The sequence below is a fragment of the Pongo pygmaeus genome, chromosome 13, assembly GCF_028885625.2.
Source record: "Pongo pygmaeus isolate AG05252 chromosome 13, NHGRI_mPonPyg2-v2.0_pri, whole genome shotgun sequence".
NCBI lineage: Eukaryota > Metazoa > Chordata > Mammalia > Primates > Hominidae > Pongo > Pongo pygmaeus.
This window is the reverse complement of record NC_072386.2, coordinates 52102137-52116858: the sequence shown is the minus strand read 5'-3', so window position 1 is coordinate 52116858 and position 14722 is coordinate 52102137. Positions and strand designations below refer to the sequence as shown.

At 42.9% G+C, this 14722-nt stretch overlaps 2 protein-coding genes across 12 annotated transcripts in view; one reads left to right on the top strand and one right to left on the bottom strand.

The window, feature by feature from the left end:
• The window catches only part of PLGRKT (plasminogen receptor with a C-terminal lysine), a 280885-nt gene extending 269713 nt beyond the window's left edge, over positions 1-11172 (bottom strand). For 2 of the 4 annotated variants that reach the window (XM_063649548.1, XM_063649550.1), the window contains exon 1: positions 10452-11172. The gene's annotated coding sequence lies outside the window, so the exon portion shown is untranslated. The remainder of the gene's footprint in view (positions 1-10451) is intronic. The other 2 variants (XM_063649549.1, XM_054500853.2) reach the window with 2 other exon arrangements.
• The window catches only part of RIC1 (RIC1 homolog, RAB6A GEF complex partner 1), a 181886-nt gene continuing 176824 nt past the window's right edge, over positions 9661-14722 (top strand). For 6 of the 8 annotated variants that reach the window (XR_008504533.2, XR_010123300.1, XR_010123301.1 and 3 more), the window contains exon 1: positions 9662-10338. Coding sequence is in view for 4 of the 8 variants with exons in the window: in XM_054500834.2 (XP_054356809.1) it covers positions 10195-10338 (144 nt within the window). In the remaining 4 variants the exon portion in view is untranslated. Of the gene's footprint in view, positions 10339-14722 lie in introns of all 8 variants that reach the window. The other 2 variants (XM_054500832.2, XM_054500833.2) reach the window with 1 other exon arrangement.

The following is a 14722-nucleotide window of genomic DNA, read 5'->3' as shown; positions in this document are numbered from 1 at the left end:
GGCTACAATAAATTTACTTACAAATTTTTCTTTCTTCAATAATAAATTAACCTTAGCTTGCTGTAATTTTTTACTTTATAAACTTTAGTTTTTTAAACTTTTAAACTCTTGTAATAACACTTAGCTTAAAACACAAATATGTTGTGTAGCTGTACAAAAAATATTTTCTTTCTTTATATTCTTATTCCATAAGCTCTTATCCATTTTTATTTTATTATTTATTTGAGTTGGAGTCTCGCTCTGTTGCCCAGGCTGGAGCGCAATGGCGCCATCTCGGCTTACCACAACCTCCGCCTCGCAGGTTCAAGCAATTCTCCTGCCTCAGCCTCCCAAGTAGCTGGGATTACAGGTGCCCACCACCACGCCTGGCTAATTTTTGTATTTTTAGTAGAGACAGGGTTTCACCATGTTGGCCACGCTGGTCTCAAAACTCCTGACCTCGTGATCCACCTGCCTCAGCCTCCCAAAGTGCTGGGATTACAGGCGTAAGCCACCGCACCTGGCCCATTTTTATTTTATTTTTATTTTTTTTGAGACAGTCTCGCTCTGTCGCCTAGGCTGGAGTGTAGTGGTGGGATCCAGCTCATTACAACCTCTACCTCCCAGGTTAAGAGATTCTTGTGCCTCAGCCTCCTGAGTAGCTGGGATTACAGGTACACACCACCACACCCGGCTAACTTTGGTATTTTTTAAATTTTTTGTAGAGATAGGGTTTCGCTATGTTTGCCAGGCTGGTCTCGAACTCCTGGCCTCAAGTGATCCGCCCACCTTGGCCTCCCAAAGTGCTCGGATTACAGCCATGAGCTACCACGCCTGGCCTATTGTTAAAAAATTTAATTTTTAAAAACTTTTAAAACATTTTTATTAAAAACTAACACACAACTACGTAAGCCTAGGATTACACAGGGTCAGGTCATCAATATTAATGTCTTACACCTCCACATCTTGTTCCACTGTAAGTTTTTTTTTTTTTTTTTTTTTTTGACAGGGTCTCGCTCTGTCACACACACTGGAGTGCAGTGGCGTGATTAAAGCTCACTGCAACCTGGAACTCCTGGGATCAAGTGATACTCCTGCCTCAATCTTCCAAGTAGCTAGGACTACAGACATGTGTCACCATGCCTGACTAGTTTTTTAAAAAATTGATTCATAGAGACAGGGTCTTGCTACCTTGCCTAGGCTGGTCTTGAACTCCTGCCTCAAGGGATCCTCCCACCTTGGCCTCCGAAAGGGCAGGGATTACAGGTATGAGCCACCACATGGGCCTCCCACTGAAAGTTGTTGAGGGGCAATAACACACATAGAGGTGTCATATCCTGTAACAATGCCTTCTTTTGGAATACCTCCCTGAAGGACCTGCCTAAAGTTGTTTTACAGTTAAGTTTATTTTTTAAGTAGAAAGCGTGCCCTTTAAAATAAAGAAAAATAGCATAGTAAATACATAAACTAGTGACATAGTCATTTGTTATTAAGTATCATATACTATATATAATTGTATGTGTTATACTCTTATATAACTGGCAGTGCAATAGGTTTACACAGGCATCAGCACAAACACATGAGTAATACATTGTGTTATGGCAGTATGACAGTATCATGTCACCAGGTGATAGGAATTTTTCAGCTGCATTATAACCTTATGGACCACCATTCTAAATGCAGGCTGTCACTGACTGAAACATCATTATATGGTACAGGACTGTACTCATCACTCAGCTTCAAAGAAAAACAACTCATGGTCAATTTTGTTTCATATACATTTCACTCACCCCAGATTATTTTGAAGCAAAACCCAGACATCATATCAATTCAGCTGAGATATTACTTACTTTCAGAAGGGACAAATGATAATCAAGAGGCTAGCCCAGTCCAGGCACGGTGGCTCACGCCTGTAATCCTAGCACTTTGGGAGGCCTAGGTGGGTTGATCACCTGAGGTCAGGAATTCAAGACCCGCCTGGCCAACATGGTGAAACCCCCATCTCTACTAAAAATACAAAAATTAGCTGGGCGTGGTAGCATATGCCTGTAATCCCAGCTACACAGGAGGCTGAGGCAGGAGAATCGCTGGAACCCAGGAGGCGGAGGCTGCAGTGAGCCGAGATCTTACCACTGAAGTCCAAGCAGGGCAATGGAACGAGACTCCATCTCAGAAAAAAAAGCCACCCAAGAAGCAAATACATCAGTTTATATGATAAAAGTGTAATCAGGTTGAATGTTAAAAATATATTGAAGTCATAAATGAAAGTAGTACCATTTTCAATGGATATTATCATAGGTTCTTACAGAGGTCTCCAAATACTGACAGTGGTATGCTCAGACCCAAAATCCTGCCACAGCTCCATCATCAGAAGCCTGTGAATATGTGCAAAAGTACACAGTGCCTACTTTTAGTCTGGTGACTCAGGGTACCTTTCCTCCTAATCTTCTTCTCACTAGGCTTGGGACTGAGCCAGAAGCTACACATTACATTACTCCCTTTGACTTGCCAGTTCTGCAAGGTCCTACTTAAAGCAGAACAAACAAACAGGACATTACTAATCATAAGCAATTTAACTTTTTAAAATAACTTTATTCTTATCACAAAAGTAACATGAATTCATTACAGACAATTTGGCAAATCCAAAATCCCAAAGAACATAAAAAGTACCTATAATTGCATTTTCCTCATTTTTTATTAGGCACATATGTAATTTTTTTCATAAACATGAGATTATATTTTACATACTGTATTTAATCTGTTTTCATTACTTCCTAATATATACCGAATATACTTCCAAGTGATTAAATATTCTTCCTCAACATCAGCTTTTATTTTTGCAAAATACTCAGGTGTAAGGAAGGACAGTAATTAATGTCTTTTTGGAGACATTTAGATTATTCCCACTTAGATACACGTTTAGATTTAAAGCAAAATTCTGTACATATCAGTGTTTATTTCCTTAGAAAATAATCATAGGAAAGAAATCCAGGCATACTTCAGAGATATTGTAGGCTGCGTTCCAGGCCAACCCAATAAAGTGAATATTGCAATAAGATGAGTCACACAAATTTTTTGGTTTGCCAGTGGTTATAAAAGTTATGTTTAGACTGTTCTGTCATCTATTAAGTGTGTAATAGCATTTTGTCTAAAAAATGTGTATACCTTAATTTAGAAAACACTTTATTGCAGCCGAGCATGGTGGCTCATGCCTATAATCCCAGTACTTTGGGAGGCCGAGGCGGGCAGATCACCTGAGGTCAGGAGTTCAAGACCAGCCTGGCCAACATGGTGAAACTCCATTTCTACTAAAAATACAAAAATTAGCCAGGCATGGTGGCACACGCCTGTAATCCCAGCTACTCGGTAGGCTGAGGCAGGAGAATCGCTTGAACCTGGGAGGCGGAGGTTGTAGTCAGCCAAGATTGTACCACTGTACTCCAGCCTGGGTGACAGAGCGAGACTCCATCTCAAAATATATATAGTACTGCTAACAAAATGCTAATAATCTTCAGAGCTTCCAGCAAACAGTAATCTCTTTGCTGCTGGAGGGTCTTGTCCCATGTTGATGGCTGCTGACTGATCAGGGTGGTGGTTGCTGAAGGCTGTAGTGACTGTTGCAAGTTTTTTTTTTTTTTTTTTTTGAGATGGAGTCTTCCTCTGTCACCAGGCTGGAGTACAGTGGCGCGATCTCGGCTCACTGCAACCTCTGCCTCACAGGTTCAAGCAGTTCTCCTGCTTCAGCCTCCCGAGTAGCTGGGACTACAGGCAGGTGGCACCATGCCCAGTTAATTATTGTATTTTTAGTAGAGACAGGGTTTCACCATGTTGGCTAGGATGGTCTCGATCTCTTGACCTCGTGATTTGCCTGCCTTGGCCTCCCAAAGTGCTAGGATTACAGGCGTGAGCCACCATACCTGGCCCCTTTCCAGAAGGTTTTAGATTTACCTTGCTCAGATCCATCAGAGGAATCACTGTGTATAGCAGATCCACTATGTACAGCTGCATTTCATAGCAGCTCTAGCCTTATGAAATGTATTTCTTAAATAATAAGACTTAAGAGTCAAAATTATTCTTTGGTCCACAGCTACAGAATGGATATTGCATCAGCAGGCAAGGAAACAGCATTAATCTCCTTGTATGTCTCCATGAGAATTCTAGGATGGCTAGATGCACTGTCCATGAACAGTGAAAGTTTGAACTATGTATAGCAGATTCACTATGTATAGCTGCATTTCATAGCAGCTCTAGCCTTATGAAATATATTTCTTAAATAATAAGACTTAAAAGTCAAAATTACTCCTTGGTCCATTGGCTACAGAATGGATATTGCATTAGCAGGCAAGGAAACAGCATTAATCTCCTTGTATGTCTCCATCAATACTCTAAGATGGCTAGATGTGCTGTCCATGAACAGTGAAAGTTTGAAAGGACTGTTTCATTCCAAGTAGTAGTTCTCAACAAGAGCTTAAAATATTCAATAAATCATACTGGAAACAGATGTGCTGTCATCCATGCTTTGCTATTCCATTTATAGAGCACAGGCAGAGTAGACTTGACATAATTCTTAAGGGCCTTAGGATTCTAAGAATGGTAAATGAGCACTGGCTTCCACCAAAAAAGCACCAGCATTATTAGCCGCTAACAAGAGAGTCAGCCTGTCCTTTGAAGCTTTGAAGCCAAGCACTGACTTTTCCTATGAAAGTCCTAGATGGCATCTTATTCCAACAGATGGCTGTTTTGTCTACACTGAAGATCTGTTGTTTAATGTAGCCACCTTTATCAAAGATCTTAGCTAGATCTTCTGGATAACCTGCTGTAGCTTCTACGTCAGCACTTGGTACTTCACCTTGCACTTTTATGTTATGGACACAGCTTCTTTTGGTAAACCTCATGAACCAACCTCTGCTAGCTTCAAATGTTTCTTCTGCAGTTTCCTTGCCTCCCTTAGGCTTCACAGAATTGAAGAGAGCTAGGGCATTGCTCTGGCCTAGGCTTTGGATTAAGGCAATGCTTTTTAAAAACTGGTTTTTGCTTCATTTTAGAGACTGGGTCTCACTCTATCACCCAGGCTAGAGTGCAGTGGCGCAGATAGCTCATTGTAATCTGGAACTCCCGGGCTCAAGTGATCCCCCTGTCTCAGCCTCCCAAGTAGCTAGGACTATAGGTGCACACCATCATACCTGGCTAATTAAAACTTTTTTTTAAAGAAATGGGGTCTTGCTATATTGCCCAGGCTGGTCTCGAAGTCTTAGCTCAAGTAATCCTCCTGTCTCAGCCTCTCACAGTGCTGGGATTAAGGCATGAGGCACTGTGTCTGGTTTAAGGGAATGTTGTAGCTTGCTTGCTCTTCTATCCAGACCATTAAAACTTTCTCCAGGTCAGCAACAAGGCTGTTTTATCATTCCTATGTTCTCCAGAGTGGTACTTCTACTTTCCTTTAAGAACTTTTTTTCCTTTGCATTCATAACTTGGCTAACTGGTACAAGAGGCCCAGCTTTTGGCTTTCAATATGCCTTCCTCACTTAGTTTAATCATTTCTAGCTTTTTACTTAAAGTGAGAGACAGGGGATTCTTCCTTTCACTTGAACACTTAGAGGCTACTGTTAGGTTACTAACAGGCCTAATTTCAATATTGTTGCATCTCGGGATAGGGAGGCCCAAAGAACGGGAGAGAGACAGAGGCACTGCCAGTTGATGGAACAATCAGAACACACATAACATTTATCGCTTAAGTTCTCCATCTTACATGGATGTGGTACATGACACCCCAAAACAATTACAATAGTTATAACAAAGACCACTGACCACAAATCATAACAGATACACTAATAATGAAAAAGTTTCAAATATTGAAAGAATTACCAAAATGTGATAAGAGCCATGAAGTGAGCATATGCTATTAGAAAAAATGGTGCCAATAGACTTGCTCATCACAGGGTTACCACAAACCTTGTATTAAAAAAAAAATTGCACCAAATTATACTTCCATCAAGTGTATAAATATATCCCCGTTTCTTATGTGTACTCTTACCAACATTATTTCTTGTAATTTAAAAAGTTTATAAGTTTCATAGATGAAAACATGCACCTAGTAACTTTTTTTTTTTTTTGAGACAGGATTTCATTCCTGTTACTCAGGTGGGAGTGCAATAGCACGATCTTGGCTCACTGTTACCTCTGCCTCCCAGGCTCAAGCAATTCTCCTGCCTTAGCTGCCTAAGGGGCTGGGACCACAGGTGTATGCCACAGTGCCGGCTGATTTTTTGTAGAGACAGGGTTTCACCATGTTGCCCAGGCTGGTCTCAAACTCCTGGGCTCAAGTGATCCACCCACCTCGGCCTCCAAAAGTGCTGGGACTACAGGCGTGATTACCCTGCCCAGCCCTCTATTAACTTTTATCATAAGCTTAAACTTAGAAAAGAGTCCAAAAATTTTGACAAGAGTGGTGGCAGAAACTAGTAGAAAAAGGAGGAGAAGGAAGACCTAAGGCATGAGAACTGTTAGTATATTTTACAAAATAAAGTTAAAATATGATATTTGAAACTTGAAGCCAGGCACGGCGGTTCACACCTGTTATCCTAGCACTTTGGGAGGCCGAAGCTGGTGGATCATTTGAGGCTAGGAGTTGGAGACTAGCCTGGCACATGATGAAACCCCATCTCTACTAAAAATACAAAAACAAGACAGGCGTGGTGGTGCATGCCTGTAGTCCCAGCTACTCAGGAGGCTGAGGCACAAGAATCACTTGAACCCGGGAGGCGGAGGTTGCAGTGAGCCAAGATTGCACCATTGCACTCCAGCCTGGGTGACAAAGCAATGCTCTGTCTCAAAAAAAAAGAAAAAGAAAAAGAAATAAAGTTGGAAAATCCAGCCAATAACATTTTTGTCACAATGGGGGAACTCTCAAGTATGGGGTTTTGGAGAGTCAGATATTTCCTTTTCTCCCCGCCAGGGAGAAAGACCTAGAGGTTTTCCCCCTCACCCTCTCACTGTCCAGAGCAATTACCACAATTTAGTTCAGCCTAAAGAGCATATGCTGTTGGAAAAGCGGCAACAATAGACTTACTTGATGCAGGGTTGCCATAAGCCTTAATTTTTTTTTTTTGAGATAAAGTCTCACTCTGTCACCCAGGCTGGAGTGCAGTGGAGCGATCTCGGCTCACCGCAGCCTCTGCCTCCCAGGTTCAAGCAATTCTCCTGCCTTATCCTCCAGAGTAGCTGGGATGACAGGTGCATACCACCACGCCCGGCTAATTTTTGTATTTTTTTTTTTAGTAGAAAGACAGGGTTTCACCATATTGGCCAGGCTGGTCTCGAACTCCCGACCTCATGATCCGCCTGCCTTGGCTTCCCAAAGTTTTGGGATTACAAGCGTGAGCCACCGCGCCCAGCCAAACCTTAAATTTTTAAAAAAAATCACACTGGAGGCTGGGCGTGGTGGCTCACGCCTGTAATCCCAGCACTTTGGGAGGCCGAGGTGAGCAGATCACCTGAGGTCAGGAGTTCCAGATCAGCCTGACCAACATGGAGAAACCTCGTCTCTACTAAAAATACAAAATTAGCCAGGCATGGTGGTGCATGCCTGTAATCCCAACTACTCCAGAGGCTGAGGCAGGAGAATTGCTTCAATCCAGGAGGTGGAGGCTGCAGTGAGCTGAGATGGCACCATTGCACACCAGCCTGGGCAACAAGGGTGAAACTCCATCTTAAAAACAAAAAAAAAAAAAAAAAAAAGAAAAAGAAAAAAAAAAATCACACTGGATCTGTAGAAAGAACATCAGTTCTTTTCAGGCCATGTGAATTCAGGCACATCTACCACACTTGTCCTGTTTCCTCACTTAAGAAAGTGAGAATAACAACATCACACCAATGTCACCCACCTTTAATGTTTACTATGAATTAAATCAAGACAAGCATTTGGAATTATTTTGTGAATCTTAAGTGCTACACAGGAGTGTGGCAGAGGAATTAGCGTCCAAAGTCAGCAAGTAAGGTTAAAATTGAGTGCAATAAAAATTGCTTAGAAGTTCCTTAAATTGCCCATGAGCACACTATGACAAACTTGAGAGACACATGAGAACAAAGACTCTCTGAGAGACAGCTGTGACAAACATTCAGTAACACTGCCAGCAAAATTGCTGTACTAGAACATTTTCATTTCCTCTTTCTGCCAAGTGCATAACTGAATCTAAGATGAAAGTATGATGCAACTTTGTTATTCTACAATTTTAAATTGGCAAGTTAAGAAACCTCTCTGGGCCTCTTTGTCTAATGGTGTAGCTCAGCTGGATCAGGGTTTCCTCCACGGTTTGTCTGACAAATATTGCCAGCTTACTATGCTTACTATGTTCCAGGCTGCTGTGTTGGACTGGGGGAGAGTAGACGCCAAGGAGACAATCTGATCACAACAGGCTGGTGAGTGGTGAGGCAGTTTCAACCTTCATTTGAGGAATCCAGGATTCTATAATCACCTTCTAGGGAATGCAGTGAATGTTTAGAAAAATTACAGAAAGTTACATATTTGGTTATGAATACCAGCTACAATGCTATATCTAATATGAATTAAGTTCCTTTGTTTCCTTTTTTCTGTTTATGTTGCCTTTTTTTTTTTTTGAGACAGTCTCACTCTGTTGCCCAGGCTGGAGTGCAGTTGGAGGGATCTTGGCTCACTGCAACTTCCGCCTCCCAGGTTCAAACGATTCTCCTGCCTTAGCCTCCCAAGGAACTGGGATTACAGGCACCTGCCACCACGCCCAGCTAATTTTTGTATTTTCATTAAGACGGGGGTTTCACGATGTTGGCCAGGCTGGTCTCGAACTACTTACCTCAAGTGATCTGCCCGCCTGGGCCTCCCAAAACGCTGGGATTACAGGCGTGAGCCGCAGCACCCCGCCTACGTTGCTACTTTTTAATGTGGGTTCATTTTTTAAACCTGGCTTTTTAATTGAAAAAGTAATACAAACATATGGAAAAATTCAACCTGTACTAAAAAAGGTAGACAATGAGAAGCAAATCTTTCTTCTATTTCAGACTCCTCCTTCACCCATTCCACACCATATCCCCTCAACCCTCCTTCTATTCAGACGTTACCACTGGGTCAATCCGTTGAAAGTTACAGTTAAGGTGATACCTGGGGTCCAAAAGCTAAATATGGACCTACGCTATTACCAGTCCCTTCCAGTTCTAAAACTAAGTCCAAGCCTTTTGCAGCACGAAAGAGATAGCCTCCTCTCATCTAAAGTTATGGCTGGTACGGCTCAGACGAATGGAAACGGATTTCAAAGACATAGATTTAGAACTCCTGAAAGGCAGGAGACAGAACTCAATACTTTCATGGTGAGTGGTTTATTTACTGATTAAATAAACGATCCCTTAGGGATGTAAGCTGCATACCGGCAGGAGCTTCATCACCAGCTGTCACTGCAGACCCGGCATTAAACGAGCTCACACGGTAAAAGCCCCTACCGCCCACCACAGCCACAGCAGCCCAAAGTGGGAAACCGCGCAGGGCGTCACGTGACTCCAGCTACCCCCACCCCCCCAACCCCCACCCCGGCATCCAGCCCGCCCCCACCGAGACCCCGCCAATCCGGAAGCGAGGTCCAATTTGGCCAGGCCAGGGCGTGTTCCACCCGCCCAGTAGCCTTGCTGCTGCGTTATCCCTAGACTCGCCCCACTTGCCTCGGAGTCTCAGGCGGTTGCCCAGGTCCTCCCGGTAAAACCCTCGAGATTGCTAGGGAGAGGAGCAAGGGAGGGGCCAGCGCGCAGAACTGCCGATGCAACCCGGCGGCCGCGGGCGGGGCTTAGGCGGAGCTTCAGGAAACAGCTAGAGAGACTGCAGGAGTCTCCAGAGCGCGCGCGCCGGCCCTCCCCGGCCCGACCCACGCGGCGCGGCGTGGTGACGCCCGCGCGGCCTGAGGAAGGGGCGGGGCCGGGGCGGGCCTCTGCGCTCCTCCCGCCCTCTCTCTGTCCCTACTCTCCCTCCCCTTCCCTCCCCCACACTCGGCCCCGTCAGCTTGGGGGTACCTTCGTCGCGCAGCCTCGCGTCGGCCCGGCCCGGCCAGGCCAGCGGGCAGATGCCCCGAGCTGCCGCCGCCGACTTGGCCGGTGGCGGTGTGGGAGGTGGGCGACCAGCCCGGGGCCGCTGAGTGTGACGGACGCAACTGGGGGCGCCGGGGGCCCGGGGCCGGCGTCGGTGGCTCCGCACGGACCATGTATTTTCTGAGCGGCTGGCCCAAGAGGCTGCTGTGCCCTCTGGGGAGCCCGGCCGAGGCGCCTTTCCACGTTCAGTCCGACCCGCAGAGGGCTTTCTTCGCCGTGCTGGCCGCGGCCCGCCTCAGCATCTGGTACAGCCGAGTAAGTAGAGCCGCCCGCCGCCTTTCGCCGCTGCCTCCCCGGCCTCCCGGCGCCGTCCCACCCCCAACTTCCACCCAGAGCCTGGGACCCCTGCCCCTTCGTGCCAGACCCACCTGCCTTTGCAGTCCGCGTCCTCGTTCCACCGAATTGGCCGCACGTACCCGCCGGCTGCAGGCACGTCCTCCAGCCGGCGGTCCGGGGTGGATGTAGTCGCTGCTGCCGAAAATCCCTGAGCCTCCCCGCGTTGGACCGACGGCCGCGCGGTGCAGACTCCGCACGCTCCCCGGCCGAGCCCAGACTTGTTCTTCCCTCCCTTCCCCCATTCCCCGAGGGACAAATTTGTTTAAACTTTCCACAATTAGAAATCCGGCCGCTGTGGTGCCCCAACCCTCCCTTACTTTAAAGGTCGTCGTTTTGGAGTTAGAGAAAGCCTCTTGAGCTTTACCCAACGCTAAACTTTACAGGCCTGTAATAACTTATTTCTAGAAACTACATCCTGAATTCTTTATTCCTCACTAAAGGTCTGGTTATTTAACTCACCTGTTTAACCCTAACATCCCTTCCCCACTTTCGAGTTGGTCTTTTTCTTTGCTGCTGCTCTTGGACTCTTTGGAGTAGGAGGTTAAAGGAGCGGAAGTAGAACTCAAATCTGGCCGCTCAACTCCCAGTTGTAACACCTGGAAATAATAAGACTTGGGAGGAGCATGGAACTGAATTCTGTTTTTGCTTTAAGTCTTGGTTATCATTTTCTTTCTTGTGTTGAATTACTGAGTAGATATGAGAATGAAATAAGTGGTGGATGGGATACTCCCTACTCTCTGCAAACACTGCTATAACTTTGTCTGTGAGAACGACAGAGTTCAGAGTATAAAAATGCTTTCCCCCCCCCCCAAAGAAGGCAGTACCAATCGATGTCAGAGTGAAGTTTTTCTCCTTTCCAGGTTAATTTGACCATGTGGGGATAGGTTGTGACCTTGTCCTTATTAGGTCTTCGTGAAATACTGGTTTTAGTTTGTTAAAATCCCCAAATCTTTGTGTGTTACTGTTACATTGCCTGTAATGCCCTTGACAGTCCTCACCCACATCCCTGGTAATACTGGTGATGGGATTTAGTGACGAGTAATTCTGGTGTCTCCTTTGACTGTCATAGTTGGGCTGTAAATCAGACTATTTGCCGTCAAGTTTTGGCTGATCTAATTTTCAAATGCAAATCAGAACAAAACAAACTTATAAAATCGTAATACCAACAATATGACTATTTTGTCTAGTGCCTGATTGTATTTTGAATATATATGTATGTATGTGTGTATATATATATAAACATATGTGTAAATATATATAAAGTATCATGTTCCTAAATGAGATATTCGTTTACAATGTATATGCCAGTTGAATAATTTTTAATTTGTTTAGGTGCATATAACTCAACTTTAAAGCACATGCAGAAAAAAAATAGAACTTGAATTTAAATTGTCTTTTGAATTTAGTACATAATTCCTTTTGAATGTAACGAATTTAGACTTTACGTCTAAAATTTAACTTTTCTTACCTTTAAAAAGGCAGACCTAGCTTAATTTTAAATAAAAGTAAACAATATGACGTATGAATTGACCAGAAGCCTGTAAACCACTTTATTCCCCCATAAGAGAAGCATAAACATTTGCTTTAATTTAGGGACATTGTGAATATTCTTAAGAATGTCTATTGTTTGGTTTTGGAGTTACATACGACATCTAGAAATCCAAGGCAGTTCTGGAATTTAAACTATTCATACTCTTCTTTCAAATTCCCACCTCACATGCAGCTTCCTTTTTCCACAGAAGTCCAGGGACCCCTACTATTAAGTTCTGTTGTGCAAAAGTTAGGCTGTAGGGAACCCATGGGTTTAGAGGTCTGGAGTGAAATGAAATGTAGGATACCTTAGAGGAGACTGTATAGTACTGTAGTATGAATGGTTAACCTTGGTCTCTGGGCACCAGCTTTGTTGTCACTGAAAAAAATCAGGTATTCACGAGGTCAAGAGATCGAGACCATCCTGGCCAACATGGTGAAATCCCGTCTCTACTAAAAATACAAAAAATTAGCTGGGCGTGGTGGTGCACGCCTGTAGTCCCAGCTACTTGGGAGGCTGAGGCAGGAGAATCGCTTGAACCCAAGAGGCAGAGGTTGCAGTGAGCCGAGATCCCACCACTGCACTCCAGCCTGGCGACAGAGCAAGACTCTGTCTCAAAAAAAAAAAAAAAAAAAATCAAATATTGAACCAAGTGATTATAAGGTGTATGATTACATGCCTAGGTGAGTGGGATACATATGCTAGACTCCAGCTTCCAATCTTCTCTTCCTGGGATATGCCCTTTCTTACTCTGTATGAAAGTTTTCATTTTGATTTTCTAATTTCTAAACTTCCTGAAAGTATGTAAGTTAATTAGGTTAACAACCTTCATTTAAAAGTGAAAATGCCTTAGGTAAATTAAAGGGCTATCAGTTATACTTCCATAATTTAGAGTGAATTGGTTTAAAAAGTTCTCATGGAGCTGCTAAAAGCTTTGATTTTTGAGAGGCTGTAGATGCAAATAGTTTTATAATAATAATGTGAAGATCTACAGGATTTTACAGAGTTGAAGTCTTACAGCTGCTTGAGGGCATTTGAAGGCAGGGAGACATGCTCATAGAGATGATAAAACAAGATTTGCTTACCTGAAATTTTGTTAGGGCTCACTTAGTAAATCAGGCTCTCTTAGGAGTGATATATTTTATTTTAAAAAGAGACAACTAGCCTTGTGGAAGGGACAGTCGTTTAGTAGTCTAAGCTGGTTGTTTCAGTGTTCAAAAGAATTGTGGAAATTGTATGTGTACAATGATAATTCATAAGACTATGAATCTCTATTAAAATCTCTAACTGTACATTATATGGGTCTTTAGTGAACTTTTATGTACTACTTATACCTACTGTCCTCTATTCTAAGTAGGTATTTGGAATTCCACTGTTTAGACTCATATCTCTTCAGAATTATTTCCTACCCCAAATTTGAGAAATACAGTATAGTGTTGTTTATGAACAAAAGAGCCTCTAGATAGTCACTTAGCTTTTTTATATTGGAGCCCCAATATTATATTTAGGAGCCCCCCAAAAGGTGTTAAAAAAGGCTCAGTATATGTAGGCTAGATTGGGGTGGTAGAGGTAGAACTTGACTGGGGGCAGTTGGTACATTTCTGCTAAGGTTATTGTAAAAGGACTAGTTTCAGCTTTGAGGATGAAACTGTTATATAAGGTAGGTTATGATTTATGATTGACATAGGTGTAGTGTGAGATGAATTACATTTTGTACTGTACTGAGGGCCCAGAATTATTCCTTTAATATACTAACTGTGAATATGAAAGTCTATATATGTGAACATCAGAATGATATCTTTGAATTTAGCCATTCTAAATTAGATGTATAGTCATTCTCATTTTTCAGGTCACTGACTTTAAACATTTAAATTACCTTCAGAAGTATTTTTGAACACCAACTGTAAAAGACAGATGTGTATAAAAGGGATGAAGAGACATGTTATATGTTAGTGTGTTAGTGTGTTAGATGTTAGTGTGTTAATATAAATCTTGTGAGTTATCACTGTTTTAGGTAGCTAATAAAAAGCTGAAATGGGCAAATAATTACTAGGCTTATAAAATAAATTATATGTCATTTAGTAATCCTGAGCAAAAACTTAGTTCCCATTGGTATGTGCTAATCATGGAAAAAAACAATGATATGTCAAAAGAACCAAGCTTTGGATCAGGTATATGATTAACTGTGTTAACCTCGGGAAGACCATTTTATTTGTATTTTCCCAGCATTCCCATTTCTCACCCTTTTAACTCTATTACTCACTTTCTCCAGAGAGCCTTCTTTATAAATTCACTGCTCTGAAGTCTTCTAGGGTTCACTGTTGATGAAAGAATGGAGTTCAAACTCCTTAGTTTGATATCACAGACACTCCCTTCTTGGAATGCTCTCTTGCCTTATTTCTGCCTGTCAGAGGATTATCCATCCTTTAACTGCTGTTGAAATCCTTTCTTTATGAGTCATTCTTTACCAACCATAACCATAAGTGTTCATTTTTCTGATGAACTACTGCTTCCCCGCTACTGCCAGCTTTGTTGAGGTATAATTGACAAATAAAAATTGTATATATTTAAGGTGTGCTGTGCGATACTTGGATCTACCCTGTGAGTTGATAACCACAATCAGTCTAATTAACAGATGCACCATCTCACACAGCTACCTCTTTTTTTGTATGTGGGATGAGAACGCTTAAGACCTACTCTCTTAGCAAATTTCAAGTATACAATATATGTTAATTATGGAAATAAATGTCATTATTAACGATAGTTACCATG